This window comes from Chelonoidis abingdonii, chromosome 11, assembly GCF_003597395.2.
Source record: "Chelonoidis abingdonii isolate Lonesome George chromosome 11, CheloAbing_2.0, whole genome shotgun sequence".
NCBI lineage: Eukaryota > Metazoa > Chordata > Testudines > Testudinidae > Chelonoidis > Chelonoidis abingdonii.
Window position 1 is genome coordinate 29,791,720 of NC_133779.1, and position 24,078 is coordinate 29,815,797.

The 24,078-nt window shown below is 44.0% G+C and overlaps 1 protein-coding gene across 3 annotated transcripts in view; it reads right to left on the minus strand.

Annotated features, from left to right (window-relative positions):
• ELAVL1 (ELAV like RNA binding protein 1) overlaps positions 1-24,078 on the minus strand; it is an 82,728-nt gene that overhangs the window by 33,531 nt on the left and 25,119 nt on the right. For all 3 annotated transcript variants that reach the window (XM_032774526.2, XM_032774518.2, XM_032774513.2), the window contains one exon: positions 10,342-10,525. In XM_032774526.2, coding sequence (XP_032630417.1) covers positions 10,342-10,513 — 172 coding nt within the window. In that variant the 5' untranslated portion in view covers positions 10,514-10,525. The remainder of the gene's footprint in view (positions 1-10,341; positions 10,526-24,078) is intronic.

A 24,078-nucleotide genomic window follows, 5' to 3' on the forward strand; every position in this document is an offset into this window, starting at 1 on the left:
CCCTTACATTAATTCTTATGGGGAAATTGGATTTGCTTAACATTGTTTTTGCTTAAAGACAGATTTTTCAGAAACATAACTACAATGTTAAGTGAGGAGTTACAGTACGTTGTTACTGCGCTCCAAGCTTGCAAAGAATGCTAGATGACACCCAGATGGAGTGGTGTGGTTGTATGGCAGCAGGCAAGTTAGCTAACAGCTCTCTAGAGTTCCTCAGAAATACCTCTTCTGTATGGGTTGCATCTGGGAGGAGGAAGACTGAAGGTGGATCCTGAAGGATGAGATTTTTGAATCTTCTGATGCTTCCTTGGTGTTTCATAAGGCTGGGTTGATGGAAAAACTGGGAGGTTCTGTAATGCTGTGCGAGCTGCGGCAGTAGAAATTAAGTTTCAGCACACGTGTGTAAAAACTCAAAATGGAATGTAGCTCTCAAAATCTTGAAGGTGCGGAGGGAATCATCAGGTCTTTGATGGTATTTTGTACCTCCTTGGGTAAACCAGACAAATGGAGCCACCAGCACCTCCTCATGACGATGTGCCCACGGCCATTTAGTGCGATGAGGTATCTGCTGCATGTACCGCTAATTGGACTGAGGTCCTTGCTACCAGCTTCCTCTCCACAATTATTGCTTGGAATCGGGTCTGATCCTGTTGTGGCCGTTTCTCAGCAAAATCCTTCAATTTTCTGTAATTCAGGAAATCATATGTGGCCTGATCATTTGAAATCCTGTATTGAAGGCTGGCTGAAAAGAAGACTTCGCAGCCTGAAAGGTCCAGTTGCTTGCCCTTCTTGTTGGATGGGATGAAGTGCAGATGCTGTTACCTAGCCCGTTCTGTCACTGCATGTACCACAAGTTAATTGGGAGGTGGATGTGAGAACAGAAACTCAGACCCCTTGACTGGTACATAGTATCTTTTTCTGCCCCCCTTTCAGGTAGGTGTATGTGTGGCTGGTATATACCAAACTCTGTGAGTTGGCTCAAGGATGGCATCGTTGATTGATATTGAGGCCAAGCACAGTCACTCTGAGAGAAGTATATCCAGCAGCTTATGCTGAGTGTCTTGGATCTCCTCCAGGGGAATGTGAAGTTCTCCAGGCACTCCACGCAGGAGATCCTGGAATTGCTAGTAGTCGTCAGAAGATGGGCAGGACATTGAAACCACTGCCACATCAGGAGAGGATGAGGGGAATTTCTCCTGTTCCAGCAATTAACGTCTGAAACGCTCATCCTCCATTACAGGTTCCAAATGTCAACTCGAATGCACCTCAGATGGCGAAATAGGTGAAGCCTTCCTGACAAAATGGACAGGTTATGAGAGAAGGTATTGGGGCCAGGATCCCCAATAGGGCCAGAAGGATGGATCCAGAGGGTGCTGAGGAGGGCCCCATGGTGCAAGGAAGCCAGTGGCTCCATAGCAGCTGGAATGGAGAATACTGTCATAATATAGAAGCCCTCAGTGAATACTCATAGTGGCAGAAAGGGATAGATGGTCCCTAACCCTCATCCAAGTTCTTTGAAGATGAAAACTCGGAGACCAGTTCCATTGGCAATACCATCGGAGCTGGCAGAAGCATGTGCACTACTGGAGAGAGGGGTGATGAGTGCCTCAGATGTGGCATGTCTGATGCCAGATATAACGTCTCCCTGGAAGTAGAGGGCTCCAGAAAGCATGGGGACCTTGGTACTCCCAGAACAAAACACTTACTAGGGTTCTGGCACTTTTCCCAACCTCCCTGGAGTCAAGAGCATTTTCTCGGTCCCCGGAACCAAAATGGGAGCGGTGGTCTTCCTTGGAGCTTATGGCTCTATGTTGACTTGTGTGTATGGGTCCACACTCAGTACTAGTGGATCTGTGGATTTATGCAGCTTCTTTTCATGTTTGTGCACTTTAGGTTGCACTCCGTCCCCAGGACTAGAACTCACGGAAGGAGTCTCTCCCTTCTTAGGTTTAGGAGAAGACTTACTGCCATGCTTATGTGCATGTCTCCTTATCTCCTAACTAGGCCCCGGCACGTGGTCCACAATGGTGGTACTGCTGGCGCCGGCCTCGAACGTCGTAGTTGAAGGCACACTACCGGTAGCCTCAGGTTGATATACAGGGGGTTGCCTGGCCAGGGTCAAAGTGAGGTCTCATGGCAACTTCCATGAGGTACTTCTGGAGGTGGAAAGTCTGGGTATGGCTTGGGAAGAACTGGCAGATATTGCACCTGGATGAAATGAGGGCTTCTTCCAAGCAGTATATGCAGTGTTGGTGTTCATAGCTGACCAAGAAGGAATGCAGGCAGGAGGCGCAGATTTTAAAGCCTGGGGTTCTCTGCATAGTCCAGTAGCCGCACATGGGTGGTGGTGGGTGTTCACTGCAAACAAAACAACCCCAAAAGGAACCCCGATCCTCCTAACAAACTACTAAAACTACTATAAAATCTACAGAAATGGTAAAAACTGTAAAACTATGTACATTTTTTTTTTTTAAATAATAAAGTGCATCAAACGCAAGAGGACACTAGTAGTTCCGACCTGGACCATGCGGCAATCAGAAGGAACAAGAGACGTGATTGGTCCAGTCCGCCCTTTATCACCTCAGAAAAAACCATGAGGCAAGCCATGGGCGCATGTGCGGATCAACGAACACTATTACCTGAAAAAATCTCCAGATCCAAAACACATGGTACACATGCATAAGCCCTCACGGGAATACAATAGGGACCAATCATTCGAAGAAAAACTGTCTTTTCAGTTTAAAGCAGAAAAAAAGTCCTTGATGACAAGGAGGTTCACCAATGACTATTTTTGTCTAAGATTTCTCTAAACAAAATGATTTTTTGTAATTGTTAATATTACACTTGTGGTGCTTGTGTGGTAGAGAGATTTGTAAAATTGCTAAACTACTTCCTAAACAAACAGTTATTTTAAGGGGGAAATCATTTAAATTTGCATAATAAAGGCTGCCCCTGCTTCCTTAATTTTGCCCCAATGATATGACATTATTCTCTTGTCCCACAGAACCTGAGCCTCAAATCAACGCCTAGAATACATACTAAAGCTATATCTACAGTACAGCTTATATCAGTATAACTTATATCACACAGGGGTGTGAATAAACCACCACCGAGTGACATAAGTGACGTGGACATAAGTGCTCGTGTGTATAGTGTACATTGGTGGAAGAGCTTGTCCTGCAGACATACCTGCTGCCGTTCGCTGAGGTAGTTTTATTGAGAGAGCATCTTCACCAGGCGCGCTGCAGCAGTATCATCCAGCTGTGCCGCTGCAGCGCTGAATGTGCAGCTATACCCCCAATGAGGCAGTTATCTGAAGCCCTCACCCCACCCCAGCCTCATTCAAAGGTGTGTAACAAATAAAGCAGGGAACTACAGGAAGAGAAAGGATGGGCTTGTGGTTTAGGAAGTGCATTGGGGCCGCTTCAGAAAGTGGGCAAAAGTAAGATCATCCTGGATAGACGTTGCCTGTGTCTTCCTCCTCAGTGGATATTTACATAGCTTTTGAGGAATCGTCAGCCCATCACACTCTAAACAGTCATATTTCTTTTCAGCACTATCCCTTTGCCCCCAAGTAATAGGCTGAAGCATTGTTAAGGGGGGGGCTGGGACAGCCTATGAACCTTGGGCAACAATTGACATGAATTACATCAAGACAAGGGTGTTACATATCCACAAAACAGCAGCACAAAAACAGGCTAGAGGTACAGTTTTCTGCATCAAGCCAGGAAAAATTTCCATGGTGCCCAACCTTCCAACCAAGCCAGCCACCAAGACCTCCAAGTGTGATGTGACAATCAAACATAACTTGGTTGATTAACTCCTCAAAGGAGATTGAACTTCCAACTAAGCAATGCAAAGGCTCTCAGGACAAAACCCTCAGCCCCGACACTCTGCACAGAAGTCAGATGATTGCTTTGAAGCAAGCACAGAAGCATAATCACTCCAACAGAACACAGAAATTCAAGACGAGTGCTCCATCCAGTTCAGTATCCTAGCTCTAAAACCGACGCAGCTTGCATTGGCCACAAGATACCAAAAAAACCCAAACAGATATGGGGACAACCTGCTCCCAGGGAAGTTAGATTATGCCCTAAAGTAGTGGCTTTAGATACTAGTTACTAAAACTTTGGAAGGTAACTCTGGATGTTGCCCTCTAGGAAAGCAGTTCCTTCTCTACTTAGGCACAAGTAGCTTAAAAGCCATTAGCCTCTGGGAAAACATGGCAATTTTGAATGAGATAATTGCAAATGTAATAGGAAAGATAGAAAAATACTTAACATTGCTTAAACACTAATTTCTCCAACAGTTAAAAAAAAAAAAAATAATAATTGGAGATATACCTATCTACTAGAACTGGAAGGGACCTTGAAAGGTCATTGAGTCCAGCCCCCTGCCTTCACTAGCAGGACCAAGTACTGATTTTTGCCCCAGATCCCTAAGTGGCCCCCTCAAGGACTGAACTCACAACCCTGGGTTTAGCAGGCCAATGCTCAAACCACTGAGCTATCCCTCCCCCCAATATGAGGATAACTGGCAATGATATTTAACTATATGGAAAATGTAACTAAAGACAGCCATTTGTTAGCAAAAAGGGTTCAAAAAAAGACACTAAACAAAGATCTATAGAATTTTATTTAAGGGACAAAGATGCATTGCTCAGCAAAATAAAGAGAGTTAGCAGATGCCTCAGTACAAGTGATCATGATTTTATTTGCTATGTGAAAACAGAACACAGTCCCAGCCAGTAACAGATTCGTGGCATTCTAAAAGGGCCATTTCTCAAAGCTAAAAATAATTATATGAAATACTGACTGGGTGCATAATGCTTCAGTTAGAGGGGCATCCTGGCTGAGAGGATATGAACGGAACAATAAAATATAGAGTCAGCATGCAGCAATTAGCAAATGGAAAAAAGGGAAATGGATTGCAATTAATATAAACTAGAAGTTAAGAATTGCAGTTGACTCATAAAAGAAGTTAAAGGTACCAAAGGAGTAATAATGGCTAACAGGTTAATGGACAATAAGAAAGAATATTTTTAATGAATCATGAGGCAAAAGAAATCCTAACACTTATACAGATCTTTACTAGACTGAGATGGTAAAATAGTCAACAATGCACAGAAGGTAAAAGCATTTGGTTAATGTTTATTCTGCATGAGGAACAAAGCTAGATAATGCATCCACCTCATAATGGCACCATTCCAGCAGTAACCAAGGAGGGTGTTAAACAGCTTCTACTAAAGTTAAAAGCTTTCAGTCAACAAATCTGGAAATGTTGCACCCAAGAGTCTGCAGGCCACTGGCGTTAGTTAAACAAACCTTGGAAAACAAATTCCAGAGACCAAGAAGAAAGTCAATGTTCTGACAATATTTAAAGAATAAAAACAGGAGTAGCAGCTAATTACAAGTTAGTTTGACCTCAATGTCAGGCAAAAATAATGGAACAGATGATGTGGGACTATCAATAAAGAGAAGATGGAAATATAATTAAATGACAATCAGCATAGCTTAATGGAAAATAGGTGCTGTCAAGCAAACTTGATTTTTTTATTTTTTTATTTTTTTTTTTTTAACATTTCAAATCTGGTTGATAAAGGTAACTTGATAGAATATACTGTGATATCTGTAAGGCATATGACTTATTACCTCAGATTAATACGTCTGTATTATATTAAATCAGTGGTTCTCAGACTTTTGTCCTGGCGACCTCTTTCACACAGCAAGCCTCTGAGTGCAACCCCCCCTTATCAATTAAAAACACTTTTTAAATACATTTAACACCATTATAAATGCTGGAGGCAAAGCAGGGTTTGGGCTGGAGGCTGACAGCTCGCAACCTCCCATGTAATAACCTCACGACCACCTGATGACTCTTGACCCTCAGTTTGAGAACCCCTCCATTAAATCAATGATATTTGTTAGATAAATTAAAATAGGCTAACATCTCAAAATGCAATCGTTAATAGAGAATGATCAAATAGTGGGGGTACTTCTACAGCAGTGATTCTCAAACTTATTTGACTGGGCCACCTCTTTTTTGTATCTGTAATAGTTTACTACCCTCACCCCAAGTACATATACTGCAACCCTGTTCTGAAAGCAGAGCAGAGAACAGCAGCTGCTGGCCAAGTGCCCAGCTCTGAAGGTAGCGCCACGCCAGCGCCAGCACCAGCACAGATGTGAAAAGTCATATTCGTCAATATCACTTTTCACAACAGACTTAGCACCTCATTGTCATGCTTATTTCTACACTGCTGCTGCCAACCTAGGGCTGACAGCCAGGGTCCTGTCACTTCCTAGTGAGAGACTGGAGCAGTGGGAGACGGGGGGAGCCCGGGCTGCCGGAGGGAGGAGACCCTGAGCCCAGGTGGCAGGGCTCCGGCGTCAGCCCGGGATGGCAGGGCTTCAGCTGCCCCGTTACCCCCACCTCCCATATGTGCATGGCACTTCTGCACGAGCCCCAGCTACCGAGATTTTGAGAGCTCTGGCTGTCGAAGTATAAATAAATGTCACACACTCATACCCCTTGCGCCTCTCTTGACACGTCCCTGCTCCTCCCTTGGGAGGCCTGCCCAATAGCTTAAGAATCACTGTTCTAGAGGGTTCCTGCCTCATCTTTCTCAGCCTTATGTAATTTAATATTTATTTTTTTTATATCAATGACCTGGAAGAAAATATAAAAAGTCTTTGCAGATGAAGTTTGCAGATGACTGGAAAATTGTAGTAGTAAACACCTCACACAGAGTAGTCTAGATTGCTTGGTAAATTATGTAGAATAAGTTGAAACCATGAATTTCAATATAGCCAAATGCAAGTTCATAGATTTAGGAACAAAAACATAGGCCAGTATTTACAGGATGAGTAACTATTCTTGAAAACAGTGACTCCAAAGTACTTAGGGTCATTGTAGTAGGCCACCTGAAGACAAGATGGATGTTATGGCAAAAAAGTCTAACAAGATCCTTGGATGTATACACAGGGATCTACTTAAGTGTAGGGAAACAGAATCACTTGCATATACAGCACTGGGAGACCACTAATGGAATAGTGCATCCAGTTCTGATGCCCATACTTCAAAAAGAGATAGAAAAAATTGGAGAGAGAGTCTTCAGAGAACAGCTATGAAAGTGATTCAAGGAATGGAATACATGCTGTACAATGAGTAACTTAAGAAGTTCAATGTAGCTAAGCAAAAAGAGTTAAAGGTCTTGATCATAGTCTACAGGCACCTACTGAGGTAGAAAGTATCCGATACTAGGGGACTAATCAAGTAGAGACTGCGTAACAAGATTCAATGCCTGTAAATTAAATCTAGAAAAATTCAAACAGGAAATAAGACAAATCCTTAAACGAAAGAGTAATTACCAATAAAGGGATGAGGTAAATTCATTATCACTTGAAGTCTTAGATAGAGAGGTTGCATATCTAACTCAACCACAAATTACTGGGCCTGAAAGTGTTCATGTATATAGTAGGGACAAACAATTTCCTTCAATATAGGAATTGCCATATGAATTCTTCAGCCTGTGTTATGCAGGCCAGACCATGCTCACAGTTGTCTTTTCTGGCCCAAAAATATAAATATACTATAATACATATAAACCTAGGTACGTAATAACTCTTTCTAGTTTGCTCATGTCCAGCGCAGAACATTTATTCTAAGTGTGATCTTATATTACCAGAGACACAATGATGCAGTGGAATACAGTTTACAGCAACAACCGTGGTCAGTCAGATTAATTCACGAGGTAAGATTAGAATAACTAAAAGCAGCAAAGAGTCCTGTGGCACCTTATAGACTAACAGACGTTTTGGAGCATGAGCTTTCATGGGTGAATATCCACTTCGTCGGATGCTCATGCTCCAAAACTATAGTCTATTAGTCTATAAGGTGCCACAGGACTTTTTGCTGCTTTTACAGATCCAGACTAACACAGCTACCCCTCTGATATTAGAATAACTAAATTTCTCATAATTCAAGCAGCAACTAAGAAGAGAGTCATACTGGTGAGACAATTTCCAAAAACAGTATTTGAAGCATTAAGACATCAAAGATGGACAGGAATTGTCAAGAGATGAAAAATCCACTCGCTAACAATAAGTAGTTTTCTCTCGTAAGAAGGTCTAGGTCATCATTTCTGCTGAAAACAAGACTAAATAAAAACACCATCATAAGGAGCAAAGATCATCTTCCAAATGTTAATCGATGACTAATGTCTTCTCAAATCTGCATATAGCTCCAGCGTCCGTGCTGCTGCTCATAGATTCCACCCCATAGCTGCTTCGGAAAGTAATGAAATAGTCAAGTATTGGAGCTTTTCATAGCAAAGGATGATCCAAAAAGTAAGCCAGATGAGGCGATAAAATACCAGAAACTCCACACCAGACCCTCCAGAATGGGATGCAGTGGTAGTGGAAAGGGAAGGAGGAGGGGAAAAAGGCTCTTCCCTCCAAAAAGCCAAAAGAGTAAGAGTGGGCAAGAGAAAGGAAAATGGAAACCTCTTCAGATTTAACTTGGATGCTCAGGAGACAGAAGCTGATGTGGAAGACCAAGACCAAGCCCATCAGCTGGATCCACAAGCAAATCTAGAGATGAATTCCTCCTCCCCAGCAGATGAATGAGGTGCGTGGCTGGGCTTGCTATTCAGTTACAGGCCTCACAGTTGGCTCTCCACTCTCCATCTTTCATATCAGCCTTTAGTTAATAAGTGTTTTAGTCTAACACAAAGATTATCTAGCTAGGAGTAATTAAGGAATGGAACAACTAAGATGACCAGGAAAAACATTCCTGTCAGTTAATGTACAAGGTTGCAAAGTAGATTCCCCAAGAATGTGGTGGAATGTCTCTAGTCCCAGATATAGTGCTTAAGATATTTTAAACTAGTCTGAACAAAATAATGGACAATGTGCTGTAGAATTCAGTTCTGCACTGACTGGGAAATCGACTGGATGGCTTACAATCACAGGTCTTCTCCATCCCTACATTGTCAAGCTTCTGTGTAAACCCCTCATGAACTAGTTCTGCTCATACTACCCACATATCCACATGCCATATAAAGTAGTTTCAGCTAAAGGAGGACTCTGAAACGTTCTGGAAAAAAAATGAGAACAGGGATCAGAAGTCATACTAATCAGTCAATGTTATAACTAAAGTTGCAAAGCCATTTCCGCTGTAGTAACCTGTTCTCACATGCATGCTTTCTAAAATATTCACTTTCTGCATAAAATTTTACATGCTTCGTCTCTAGCAAAACTGACATTCTGTACAAATATTAATTTTTATTTATGAAGATAACTTAGTCACTGAATTTTGAAGCTTCAGACTTGGTATATAAATAGGCCTTAATGAACAATATAGGCTTTGCTAATTTTGAAAAAGCAAGTAAGAATCTTTGAAATGCAGGATTCACGAAGTGCTGTAGAAAATTCCACTAGGCTGTTAACTGCATGCTTAGACATGAGTGTAGGCAAACACGTATCCAGTCAGTTAGCTGCACAGCTACTTAGTTATAGGAATTTATAACCTCACCTACGGAAGCAGGAGACTGTAAACTCAAAAGATTCTGAACAAGGATGAGCAGAACTTGTAAATATAGGAAACTGCATAGCATGTCAAAAATTACAGTGCCTTTATACTCTAACCACCTCATTTCCACACCAAGAAGCTGATAAAAGCTCTGCTAGTGAAACTTGTTAGCTAATAAACTAAACAGGTGCATCGAGAAAGTTATGGCTCTGATTTCATTTGCTGAATTTCAAAGAACCATCAAGTTCCACAAGTCTAAGCAGCTCTGTGTTTATTACTTTTCCCTGAGCCCCATCCTGCCTTCTTCCTTACAGAGCTTGGGAAGTTAAAATGGAATTAGCATTAGAGCAATGTTAAGGTCACAAAATAAAGCACTCAAATAAGAAAATTCCTTAAAGTAAGGTTATCCTGCAACAATACATAAGGCACGTTGAACAGGTAGTATCTTCCTGTTTTGAAGACTCTGATTGTTTGCACAGTCTATGTCTCACCTTACTCAGTAAGGTCAATTTAATATTGCAGAAGAATTTACATGTTGAAGAGACCTGCTCACACCAGGGTCTGAATTAAATTAGTGAGTTGCACCTCCTAATCCAAGAGATGAATTTAACTCTTTCATTTATGAAATACCTTGACTTTATAATACTTTATTTCTTAATCTTAACATTGCATTAAATCTAGTTGTGTTCATTCCTGTTCGCTCCAGACAATATACACAGATATCCAAAATATCTACTTGAATTGCATTTAGTCAAGGGTTTGAGCAAGCAGTCTACCACAAAGCAAAAACTCTTACAGACTAGATTATACCTGCAACTTTGTCCCGAATAAGTTTAGCAGATTCAACTTCGCCAATACTGCTAAACAGACTCCGTAACTCATCCTGTGTCATGTTTTGAGGGAGGTAGTTCACGATTAAATTTGTTCTACCAATATCATCCCTGCAATCTTCAGCCATGTGATCTTCATAACCATTAGACATTCTATAAAATATCTGCAAAGAGAAAAATCACAAATGAGGTCTACAACTTCATTTTAAAATTAATTGAACTTTCTCTGCCTGTATTCAATTGAAAGCTTTTTACTTTAGGAAGATGAAAAAAGTAGCTATTTCAAAACTATATATTATCTTAATTCCAGACTATTTCATTCTCTCAAGCTAACAAACGTGAACCACTGAAAAGCCCCCCAGATGTTTATTTCAATAAATTGGAAAAAAAGAAAAAAAAATAAGAGTGCAAATAGATTTTATGTACATTTCAATGTATAACAAACCACATACACAAAACTGTTACAAGAGTTGCTATTATAATACATATGAGCAAAGGGCTAAACTGAGATTGCAGGGGCAACAGCTTCACCCAACGTAACATCAGAAATCTACAGCAGAGACTGAAATAGAAGCTAGTTCTCTGGGGTTCCAGTCCAGTGCCTTAACTATAAGTTACTTTCTTACAAACTTCTGCTTTTAACACTGTTCAGCCTTTATACAGAATGAGGCCTGGGTGTTGTAGAACTGACAGCATGTGACCACATGAAGATTTTAATCATTCATAATACATACAGAAGAGGCAAATTAAGATTGCATAAGAACCTTAATTCTGGCATTTCCTAATTTAGGGCTTGACTTTGAAACTCAAGCATGCTTTTAACAGGGGTGGGGTTTTTTTTATTACAATTTAAGATTAAAAAAAAAAAACAGGCGTTTCATGGGAAGTCATACTGACCTCCCCACCCAACTTAAGTCATCACCAGGACTTGAATCCAGAACTTTTTAATCCACAACAGAGATGTACTACTTGAGCTAAATGAATAACTGGTCACAGTATCATGCTGTTACCCACTATGTGGGCCAGCCACCCGAAGGGCAGTGACTTACACAACTATCTGGGAATGCTGAGAATCAGAATTGCCAGGTTCTATTCCTGGCTCAGCAGGGAAATGGGGCCTAGTGTTTATAGAAAGCCCAGACAAAAAACACACAGGTCTGACACATGCATTCTCAAAAACAAAGTAGCTAGATGGCTGAGACTTGGTCTGCAACATTAGAGACTAGAGTCCCTGTGGCACCTTAGAGACTAACAAGTTTATTTGGGCATAAACTTTCATGGGCTAAAACCCACTCTGTTGTTTTTACTGATAGAGACTAACGCAGCCATCCCTCTGAAATTAGGACTAGGTTATTTTCCCAGCTGTTTGACATTATCTTGTGGAACTCTCAGTGTGTGGGGATTATATTTCCCTGCCTCCTAAACTAGGTGTTACTGAGTTACAAGGCTACATACAAAGGCTGTGAAGTGCACAGAATCGGGACTAAAACTCAGAATCCCAGCTCTCAGCCTAACACTCCTTCCCCTATGCCAAAAGGGCTGCAACAGCTCCTACTAAGCAGAAGGATGCCTAAGCGGATAGTTATTTAAAAACAACAGGCATAAAGAATATTCTTAAGTGATGGAGGCCCCTACTGTACACAACTAGGAACTGGTGCACTGGCATGGCCTTATGTCTAGCCATTTACAACATTTTCAAAATAAATCTGTGTCCATGAGCACACTCAGTTATTAAATCTTCCCTGTAGAAATTAATTCCAACTTCAACTTACCAAATCACTCCCATCATCAGTTATATAAAGCAGAACCAGTCCCTTTTGGTCACTATATATTAGCATTCTTTTTTACAGCACCCTACACACAGATTTTGTAATAAGTTACATTAAAAAAAAAGTTCCTTATTACACAAGGAACCGTTCAGCATACAAGATTAAAATTTAAGCTAGAGTGCAGCGCTATGTTAAACTGGAATTCTAGATGGAAATATGTACCACCACCAATTTTCAAGAGATTTGCAAGTGTTAAAAACATTGAAATACCAAAAAATTCTGAGTTAAAAGTAAAACGTAAAAAAACCCTACACTTTGGACAGTATACAGATGCAAAATTTTCCACCCCTGTAGTCTTGCCATGCTCTATATAAACTTACAACACTACTAGACCTATAGACATTTAACATTAAAAGTGTTTAAAGTCGTCTTATGCTTGTCACCATGGAATCCGAGTACCTTGATTCAATATACTGATGTATAAATAAAAGGTATGCAAACACTCACCCCTCAACTGATATGCACTTCACACTAGATTTTTCTAATACCATCCTTCCTTCCCAGTGTAACACCCTCATGACAGCCACTGGAAGTGTTGAAGCTATTTTAACCTTTTAGCCATAGTGATCTTATTCCTTTTAACTTCAGAAATACTAAACTCCAGACACTCTCCTAGTCTGACTACCAGTAGGCTTTGCATTCTTCAGGATGAAGAGAAAGGTATACCACGATCCAATGGCTAGAAGTTGAAGCTGGACAAGTTTAGACTGCAAAATAAAATCCACATTTAACAGTGAGAGCAATTAAACACTGGAATAATTTATGAAAGATCATGGTGGATTCTTAAATCAGTGATCATTTTTATATCAAACTTAGATGTTCATCTACAAGATGTCTTCTAGGAATTATTTTGAGGACGCTCTATAGCCTCTGTTATACAGGTCAGACTAGACACAATGGTGCCTTCTAGCCTTGGAACCCACTGAAAAAGTTCCACAATAAGCCTATGTTTCACTTACCCTTGTAGTTCAGATTCAAATCTTTGTTACCAAAACACTGAAGGTCAATTCTCAGGGTGAATGAAAATTTTCACTAACTTTGAAAAAAGTTCACGTGTTATGGTTTAAAAAACACACAACAGTGAGATCACATTTTGTCTAAAATTTCTACAAGACACAATGTGGGGGGAGGCAGTATCTTTCATTGGACCAACTTCTGTTGGAGAGAGGGATAAGTTTTCGAGCTTACACAGAGTTCTTCCTTAGTCTGAGAAAGGTACACAATATCACAACTAAACACAAGACGCAACAGATTATTTAGCATAAGAAGTTACATGTATTTCAAAGGAACAAAATGCAACAAAAATCATTAGGGGTATGTAACAGCTGCCCTATGAGGAGAGATTAATAAGACTGGCACTTCCCAGCTTGGAAAAGAGATGACTAAGGAGGGATATGATTGAGGTCTATAAAATCATGAGTGGTGTGGAGAAAGTATATAAAGCAAGTGTTATTTATTCCTTCTCATAACACAAGAACTAGGGATCACCAAACAAAATTAGTAGGCAACAGGTTTAAAACATAAAAAAAGGAAGTATTTTTTCACACAACGCAGTCAACCTGTGAAACTCCTTGCCATAGGATGTTGTGAAGACCAAGACTATAACAGGGTTCAAAAAAGAACTAGGTAAATTCATGGAGGATAGGTCCATCAATGGCTATTAGCCAATGGCTGTTTGCCAGAAGCTGGGAATGGGAGACAGGGGGATGAGATGATTATCTGTTCTGTTCATTCCCTCTGGCGCACCTGGCACTGGCCACTGTCAGAAGACAAGATACTGGGCTAGATGGACCTTCGGTCTGACCCAGTATGGTTGTTCTTATGTTCGTATGATCATTCAAGGTGAAGTGGCCTGTGAACACTCCTGTAGTCACCGGAGGGAAAGGAAAGGAAAGGAATGGTCGCGAGGGGAAAGAAAACAGCTAGGGAAGGGTTGTTAGCAGGTCACACAGATTGTTGTAATAAGCCATAAAACCAGTGTCTCTATTCAGCCTGTGATTTTTGGTATCTAGAAGAGTTATGAATTCAATTAATTCTTTCACAATGATGACCACTCATATTACCATGTCCCTACTGACACGCATAAGAAGGAAAAAAAAATTGACTGGACACCACAGAGCAGATGAAACCATACCCTTGATCATTATATTGATTGCATCATGAGAGAAATTGACGGTGAAATCCTTAAAAAACAACATCACATACACCAGGATCTCTCCACCTTTGAGAGGACAGCTATACAGTCCCTGAAGTCTAATCTGGCGATTGGATTATCTAACCACACGGCGATCAAACAATCTGACAAATGAAATGCCATCATAGTCCCCAACCACGGTGACTACGTTAACAAAGTCAACAAGCTCTCTGAAACCCCCATATTATAAAGAACTGAAAGCAGAGTCCATGCTGCAATTCACCCAGGAATTTAAGGACATCAAATCCTTCCTGAACAACTTCAGGACAAACTCATCCTCCCAAGAACCCACCCCAGGGACCCTCTACATGCTTCCCAAGATACATAAACAAGGGAACCCAGGCAGACCCATCATATCTGGCCACAGCACTCTTACTGAAGGAAAATCAGGACTCAGAAACCATCCTCAAACCACTCATCACAAAAAGGGCCAGCTTCCTCCTTCCACGATCTCCACAACATTAACTACTTCCCTTAGAACACCATCCCTGCCATCAGGGATGTCACTTCTCTATACACCAACACACCTCACAATGACAGCATACCTGCCTGCCCCAAATATTTCCAAGACAACGGACAACACACAGCTAGACACCCCAAACTCATCGCCAAACTCATCTATTTCATCCTCATCGATAACACTTTTACATTCAACAATAAACACTTTGTCCAAAGCATGGGAACAGTTCTGGGTACTAGGATGACTCCACAATATGCCAACCTCTTCATGGCCAACCTTTAAGAATAATTTCTGGACAAATGCGTCACAAACCAACGATATACCTGATGCACATCACCCTCATAGATTTTTCACTAAAACTTCAACCACCACCACCCATCCATCTCTCCCTCCCTGGGATACTCCCACATGATCATCAACTTTCTGGACACCACAATCAGCTTCAACAATGGAATCCTACAGAAAACTATGTAGTAGAAAAAGACCGTTACTCATCTTTGTAACTACTGTTCTTCGAGATGTGTTGCTCTTATCCATTCCAGTTAGGTGTGCGCGCTGTGCGTGCACGTTCGTCAGAAGATTTTTACCCTAGCAACTCCGGTGGGCTGGCAGGTCGCCCCCTAGAGTGGCGCCGCCATGGCGCCTGATATATACCCCTGCCGGCCCGTCCGCTCCTTAGTTCCTTCTTGCCGGCTACTCCAACAGTGGGGAAGGAGGGCGGGTGTGGAATGGATATGAGCAACACATCTCGAAGAACAACAGTTACAAAGGTGAGTACCGTCTTTCTTCTTCGAGTGCAGGTTTCCATATCCATTGCCCAGTTAGGTGGAACTGCCCAAGCCCTTACCGCAGGCCGGGTGGGTCGGGTGAGATGTCGGCAGCGGTGTAGCACGGAGGAGCCGGAAAGGCCGCATCATCTCTGGACTGCTGGACCAGGGATTAATGGAAGCGAAGGTATGGAATGGAGGACCAGGGTTGCTGTCCACTACAAGATTTCCTAGATGGGCACGTGGGGCAAGGCCAAGCGCGCCGATGAGGCTTGAGCCCTGGTAGGTGCGCAGTCACGTGACCCGAAGGGCATGAGACCAAGTCAAATACGGCTCGGATACACGGACATCACTCCCGACCGAGGAGAGTTCTCTGAAGAGCGACGGGCAACCCTTTGACACGTCTCAGACTACCGCAAACGAAGAGCTGGGGATTTGCGGAACGGTGGTTCGCTCGTTTATATAAAAAAGCGAGCGCACCTTACAGATGTCCAATGAGTGAAAGGCGTTGCTTCCCTGCGGGACGAATCGGGTTTTGGGAAAGACAGGGAAGAAAGTTTCCTGGGTTGGACGTGAAAGCTGAAGACCCACTTTTGGGGGAGAGGAGGCGGGGTGGCGGGTCTCAAGCTGCACCTTGTCGCCCTGTGGAACACCAGTAACGGGGGATCTACCATGAGGGCCCGGAGCTCCGACACTCGCCTACCGGAGGTGATGGCCACCAGGAAGGCAGTCTTCCAGGAGAGGTAGAGAAGGGAGCAAGTTGCCAATGGCTCAAATGGGGGGGGACATGAGCCGGGCCAGAACCAGGTTCAGGTCCCAGGTGGGGGCGGGGCGGCGAATCTGAGGGTAAAGACGCTCCAGACCCTTAAGGAACCTAGTCACCATTGGGTGACAAAACACCGAGTGGCCATCCCCTCCTGGGTGGAAGGTGGAAATGGCCGCCAAGCAAACTCTTAGAGATGACACCGCCAGGCCCTGTTGTTTGAGGGACCAGAGGTAGTCAAGGATATTAGAGATGGAGACTGCGGTGGGAAGGAAGTTTCGATTCGCACACCAGCACGTGAAATGCTTCCATTTGACCGAATATGTCGCTCTAGTGGAAGGCTTCCTGCTTCCCAGGAGCACCTGTCGCACTGGGGTAGAGCAACGCATTTCAGACCGGGTCAGCCACTCAGGAGCCACGCCATGAGGTGCAGCGACTGAAGGTCTGGGTGATGGAGCCTGCCGTGGTCCTGAGTGATCAGGTCCAGGTGAAGAGGCAGGGGGACGGGGTCAGCCACAGACAGGTCCAGCAACATGGAGAACCAATGTTGCTGGGGCCATGCTGGAGCTATCATGATCAAGCGGGCCCTGTCCCTGCGTACCTTCAGAAGGACCTTGTGGACAAGCGGAAACCGTGGGAATGTGTAGAACAGGTGCATCGTCCACGGAATAAGGAAGGCGTCCGCTACTGAACCAGGTTCAAGACCTTGAAAGGAGCAGAACATCTCGCATTTCCTGTTCCAGCGGGACGCAAAGAGGTCCATCCAGGGACATCCCCACCTCCGGAAGAGCAAAAGAGTGACGTCCGAGCGAAGGGACCACTCGTGGGAAAGGAAGGATCTGCTCAGATGATCCGCCAGCGTGTTCCGAACCCCCGGGAGAAAGGACGCGATGAGGTGAATGGAGTGGGCTAGGCAGAAGTCCCAGAGCCTCAAGGTCTCCTGACACAGGGGAGAAGACCTCCTGCCGCCCTGCTTGTTTATATAATACATGGTCGTTGTGTTGTCGGTGAATACCGAAACACTGCGACCTTGAAGTTGTTGACGGAATGTTTGACAAGCAAGGTGGACCGCCCTCAACTCCCGGACGCTGATGTGGAGGGCTAGCTGGCGAGGTGACCACCGGCATTGGGTCCGCAGGGTACCGAGATGGGCCCCCACCATCCCAGGTCCGAGGCATCCGTTGTCAGGGACATCAAGGGCTGGGGCGGATGGAATGGGAGCCCCGCACACACCACGGACTGATTCAGCCACCACTGCAGGGAGCCTAAGACGTCCTGGGGAACGGTGACAATCGTGTCCAAAGGACACCCGGTCAGACAGTACTGAGCAACGAGCCAGGACCGGAGGGCCTCATGTGGAGCCGTGCATATCCCGTGACAAACGTGCAGGCCGCCATGTGGCCCAAGAGAGTCAGGCAAGTGCATGTTGAGGTCAAGGGCGCTGCCTGCAGCCGTCGTATGATGGCCGTCAAGGTTTGGAACCTCGATAGAGGAAGAACGGCTCTGGCCAGTGGAGTCCAGAATGGCGCCGATAAACTCTATCCTCTGAGTGGGGATTAGTGTTGACTTTTCAACATTGAGCATTAGACCTAGGCTCACGAAAAGTCTCTTGACCATGCGGATACCATACGGAACTTCAACTTTACCAGGTATCTGTTGAGCTCCCGCAGGTCGAGGATAGGCCTGAGGCCTCCCTTGGCTTTGGGGATCAGAAAATAGTGGGAATAAAACCCCTTGTCCCGCTCGCTCTCTGGAACTTCCTCTATGGCTCCTTTGACGGAAGCGTTTGCTTCTCCTGGAGGAGGAGTTGCTCGTGAGAGGGGTCCCTGAAGAGGGACGAGGGAGGGGGACGGGAGGGCGGGTATGAAACAAATTGCAGATGGTATACAAGTTCCAACGTGCGTAAGACCCAGCGGTCCGATGTTAGCCGGGACCACGCAGGGAGGAAAAAAACGAAAGACAGTTGGAAAAGGGAGGGGACGGATCCGTGAGAGAAACTGGTACAGCGCCCTCGGGCGCACCTTCAAAATGAAGGTTTCGGGCCGGAGGAAGGCTTGGAGGAGCTCTGGTTTTGTCCTCCTTGGTTGCCCGATTGTCTACGTTGGCCATTTCTATTTCGCTGTCTGGCGAAGTCTTGCCTCTGCCTGGGTTGGGGGTAAGGCTGGTGTTGTTGCTGAGGTCGGAAGGGTTTCTGCTGGGTGACGGGCGTATGCATCCCTAGTGAACGCATAATGACCCTATTGTCTTTTAGGCTTTGCAGCCTAGGGTCAGTTTTGTCCGAGAACAGGCCCTGGCCCTCAAACGGGAGATCCTGGATGGTATACTGGAGCTCCGGAGGAAGACCAGAGACCTGTAGCCAGGAAATGCGGCGCATGGTAACGCCAGAATCTAGAGTCCTGGCAGCCGAATCTGCGGCGTCCAAAGATGCCTGCAGGGAAGTTCTCGCGACCTTCTTGCCCTCATCAAGGATCACAGAGAATTCCTGATGCACATCTTGCGGAAGCAGCTCCTTAAAATTTGTCTGCCGGACTCGACGGACCTCCCGGGCCCGGAATCGACGGAATCCCTGGTATTGGTGCCGCAGCAGGAGTCGGTGCCGGGCGCTCCGTTCGAGTCTGCTTGGCCGGAGTGGAGGACGCCGAAGGTCTTTTGTCAGGGCCAGGTGCCGAGGCGTTTTCACGGGCCCGGCGCAGTCCGGTGCCAAAGTGGAGTCGGCACTCCGTGCCGAGGAAGGAGGGTTAAGCACCGCTTCCATGAGGAGAGTCTTTAAGCGCTGGTCTCTCTCCTTCTTGGTCCTTGGCTTAAAGGCCTTGCAAATGCGGCACTTCTCGGAAATATGTGATTCCCCAAGGCACTTTAGGCAGGAGTCGTGGGGATCGTTCGTGGGCATCGGCTTTTTGCAGGCCGAGCACAGTTTGAACCCCGGCGAACCGGGCATGAGTCTGGCGCTGGATGCAGGGGAGGGCTAGGGCCCAAGCCCGCTAACTATATACAACAAGTAAACAACAACTAGAAAACTAATATTCTATACTCTAACTATGACTAAATATAACTAGTAAAAACAACGAACAAGGAGAGGCTAGGGACGTGGAGGACAGCTATGCCGCACTCCACAGTTCCAACGACCGACACGGCGGTAAGAAGGAACTGAGGAGCGGACGGGCCGGCAGGGGTATATATCAGGCGCCATGGCAGCACCACTCTAGGGGGCGACCTGCCAGCCCGCAGGAGTTGCTAGGGTAAAAATCTTCTGACGAACATGCACGCACACACCTAACTGGAATGGATATGAGCAATCACTCGAAGAACTCACGGATCACCACACCTACCTTCATAGATCCAGTAACTACCCAAACACACCAAGAAATCTGTTCTCTACAGCAAGGCACTCTGATACACCAGATTATGCTCAGAGGATGAAGTCCTGGATGTGACGGATTTGGTCACAGAGATCCCCTTGAGACTGTCACCTGACGTAATTACCTCTGAGCCCATTTTCCCTGCCAGCTTGTGACTCCAGAACCCTGCCTTGTTAAGCCAGACATGTCAGCCTGCTGCAACACAGACTGAGGTCTGAACCACGCCCCAAGCTGCAGACTTTAACTGAAAACTACTCAGTAGGTTACCTGTCTTCAGCATCCAGATCCCAATGGGATCCAAACCCCAAATAAATCCATTTTATTCTGTATAAGCATTATACAGAGTAAACTCATGAACTGTCCGCCCTCCATAACACTGATATTAATCACTTACTCTGGGTTTGTTAATACATAAAAGTGATTTCATCAAGTATAAAAAGTAGGATTTAAGTGGTTTCAAGTAATAACAGACAGAACAAACTAAGTTACCAAGCAAAATAAAACAAAAACATGCTAGTCTAAGCCTAATACATTTAAGAAACTGAATACAGGTAAATCTCATCCTCAGAGATGTTCCAATAAGCTTCTTTCACAGACTCGATTCCTTCTTAGTCTGGGCCCAATCCTTTCCTTGTTAGCTCCAGCTCAGCTGGTAACTAGAGGATTTCTCATGACTGGCAGCCACCTTTGTTCTGTTCCACCCCCTTTTATATCTTTGGCACAAGGCAGGAATCCTCTCTCTCTCTCTGGGTTCCCACTCTTCCTTCTAAATGGAAAAGCACCCGATTTAAGATGGATTCCAGTATCATGTGACATGTTCACATGTCCTGTGAGACTTCATTACCCACTGGCTGACACAAGGTATATAGGAAGGCTTACAAGTAAACAGAGCCATTTACAATCAATTGTCCTAGCTAACAGGAGCCATCAAGATTCCAAACCACCATTAATGGCCCACACTTTGCACAGTTACAATAAGACTTCAGAGTAACACTTCATATTTCTTGCTTCAGATAAAAGAATGATACATTCATACAAATAGGATGAACACACTCAGTAGATTATAAGCTTTGTAATGATACCTTACAAGAAACCTCTTGTATAAAGCATATCCCAGTTACATTATATTTACACTCATAAGGATATTTCCATAAACATATGGAGTGCAATGTCACACTGGATACATACCTTAACAGACAAAAGGACACTCCACCAGGGAGTAGATTGAATCATGGAACAGGCCACCCAAATACCCCAAGAGAATCTGCTTCAATATGGAAATAAAACCCACTCCAACTGCACACCCCTAGTTGTCACCTACCACCCCATACTGAAACCCATATGGGGTAACAAACAACGACAACCTATACTTAACGGGGACTCCATCCTAAAACAACAAAAACAAACTGTCCTGAACTCCCTCTTCTCACCTTCAAACAATCCTCAAACCTCTCCAAGCTCCTCAACATCAGAAGGAAGCTCCCCATAGACAAGGATACACCAACTCAAAGGAGCACCAGACCCTGCCAGAACACCACATGCAACCTGCAGACATATCTTCAGTGCTACAATCAACATTGATACATATCATTGTTACAATGATTAACAAATCTGTAAGGTGCTCAGGCATCGGAGTAACAGGTATAGTATACCTATGTTGATTTAGTAAGTTATAGGGACACAACAAAATTTTAGTGAGGAATTCAAATGATTAAATAGGAAAAATTAGCACTGTTTGATATTAATGATCAAGCGCCCATCACCAAAGCACCAAGAGAACTTTCATCCATCAGCAACAAAAGCCAATAAGGAAAAACCTTCTCAACACTTTTGACAGGAAAACACTTTGTAGTAAGTGGCAAAACTCTTTGTTAAAAACAGAGCTACAGTTGTCTGGTGATGCCTCATGCCCTTGCAGAATGTTGAGTTCAGAAAAACTCAAACTTCTGAAAACCAGGAAGTAAAGAAAAAAGCCCAAACTCATTTTAGTTTTCCCCCTGAAGCTGACAATAATAGCTACTGGGAATTATCTAGATGCACTCCAAATGCATTCACTGTGCCAGGTGTAGCTGCACTGAATGGGGCGGGGGGACAGTAAGTTGGAGCAGATTGAAAGAGCTGTGATTGTGATATGAGATCTGGGGAAGTCCATGAGTACCTTGAGGTGCCAGTCTGCATTATGTCAATATAGGATTGCGTATGTTGTGTCAATAGCAGGGCACCCTTACCATGAGTACTGTCAGTAGTGAGGTAGGATATGAGAACCAGCTGTGGATTTATTGATGGACCGGGGAAAGTATAGGTTTAGGCTCTCTCTTATGTACAAATATAAAGAGACGATGAAAGGATATGAAGTGGTTGTTAAATTTTACAAGTGTAGTATTCTGTTGGGAAAGTAGGCTCGGTGTTTGAGCATACAGCAAGCACAGGTAGCTACTATCATTACAGTGAAAAGGCAGCATGGGAGTGTGCATGTTATGGGTGTATTGGGGCATCACCCAAAGAGGACAGAATTCAGGTTGTGTGGGCATTTACCTTAACTCTGTTTCCTGGCTTTCAGAGCTTTCAGTTTTATAATCTTAACTCAGGATTAATAAAAGGCTTTTCCCATTTAATTTCCTAGTATTATTAAACAGAAAAAAAGTTTGTTGGTAGGAACTAGTGATCATTTTTAGACAGTTGAAGTTCTCACCTAGGTTTGCAGTTGATATGCTACTGTGAGTAATAATCAAAAGACCTAGCTTTTATATAGTACTTTTCATCACTACATCTCAAACATCTTTACAGCATTATTCCCATTTTACAGATGGGGAAACTGAGGCACAGAGATAAAGTGACTTGCCCAAGGTCACCAAGCAGGCCAGTGGCAGATCTAGAAATAGTCCCAGTCCAGGACCCTTTCCTCTATGCCACATGGTTACTACGTGATTCCTCGGTCCTCTTCCCCATTTTTGTACATATTGTTGCAGTAGAATGAAGACAATGGTCCATGCTTTGAAACGTTTGCAATGTGTAGCTGCTAACAGGGCTGGGGAGAGACATGTCATCCATAGTCTATGTCCCAAAACCTTAGATGACTGTTACAGTAAACTTTCAGCATGTGCGAGAAGACTGGTGTGTCTCTCCTTCACCCCCTGCCTCACCACTCCCCACAGTATGTAGGCCCCCCTCCCCACAATATGTAGCCCCCCTCATGCCAACACTTTCAGCTCCCCATCTCTATCATATTAAGTCAGTAGTTGACACTAAAATCCATGAATATGTAAGAAGTTGCTTCTTACTGTCTCCTGCCTGAAGCGGCTGCATACACATATAGGCAGCAGCATAGTGGAAGGCTTCATGTTACCTTGGTTATATAGTCTAAGCTGCATTCCTCACATCCACTTCTTACCTTCAGCTGAGACTCCTGCTCCTGCTGCAGCCAGGCTTCCTCAGCAATACCCCAGATCCACCCAGTCTGCCCCCCCTCCAAAAAGGGCCTCTCCCACACACTCTAGCCAGCTTCTCCACCCCACCCCACCCCACCACCTCCAGCCCGGATAGCATCACACCTCCCACCCCAGATCCTAGTCACATGGAGGGGCACAAAAAGAAGCTCAGACACCAAGAGGAGCAAGGTCCTCCAGATCCTAGAATACACAGCAGGCAGGGAGAGGGACTCAGTCCCCCAAAGAAATGTAGAGCTCCAAATCCCAGCATACATACAAAAGGGCTCTCAGCCCTGTGACTCTAAGCACCCTGTATCCACCCCCTACATGATACTGCAATGATATTTGTACAAACTATGCCTTGTTAGGTATCATTTGAAAACTAACAACATTGGTGATTAACAGAATTTACAATGCATGTATTGACACTATGAGTAACTATGAATAGTCAATTACATGATGCTTTGAAGTCTGTATTTGGACAAAGTAGAACAGGTCCACCATCAAAGCTCACAAACTAAAATTTCATACAATGACCTGTTTATACTGCTCTATATTCTATCCACAGAAATTTATGTACAATATTTAGATTCCAATTGATTTACTTTATAACTGTATGGTAAAAATGAGAAAGTAAGCAATTTTTCAGTAATAGTGTGCTGTGACACTTCTGTATTTTTAGAACAGATTTTGTAAGCAAGTAGTTTTTAAAGTTAGATGAAATGGGGTACACGCAAGATAAATCAGACTCCTGAAAAGGTACAGTAGTCTGAAAAGGTTGAGAGCCATTGACTTATGGGGGATGGAGACTGCAACCCCAGGAAGCCTCCCTGCTTCTTGAAGCATGGTCAATGAACTTTAAGAGATATGCTTTTCTACAATTTACTGCATTACAAAAAGAGAGGCAGTCAACCCCT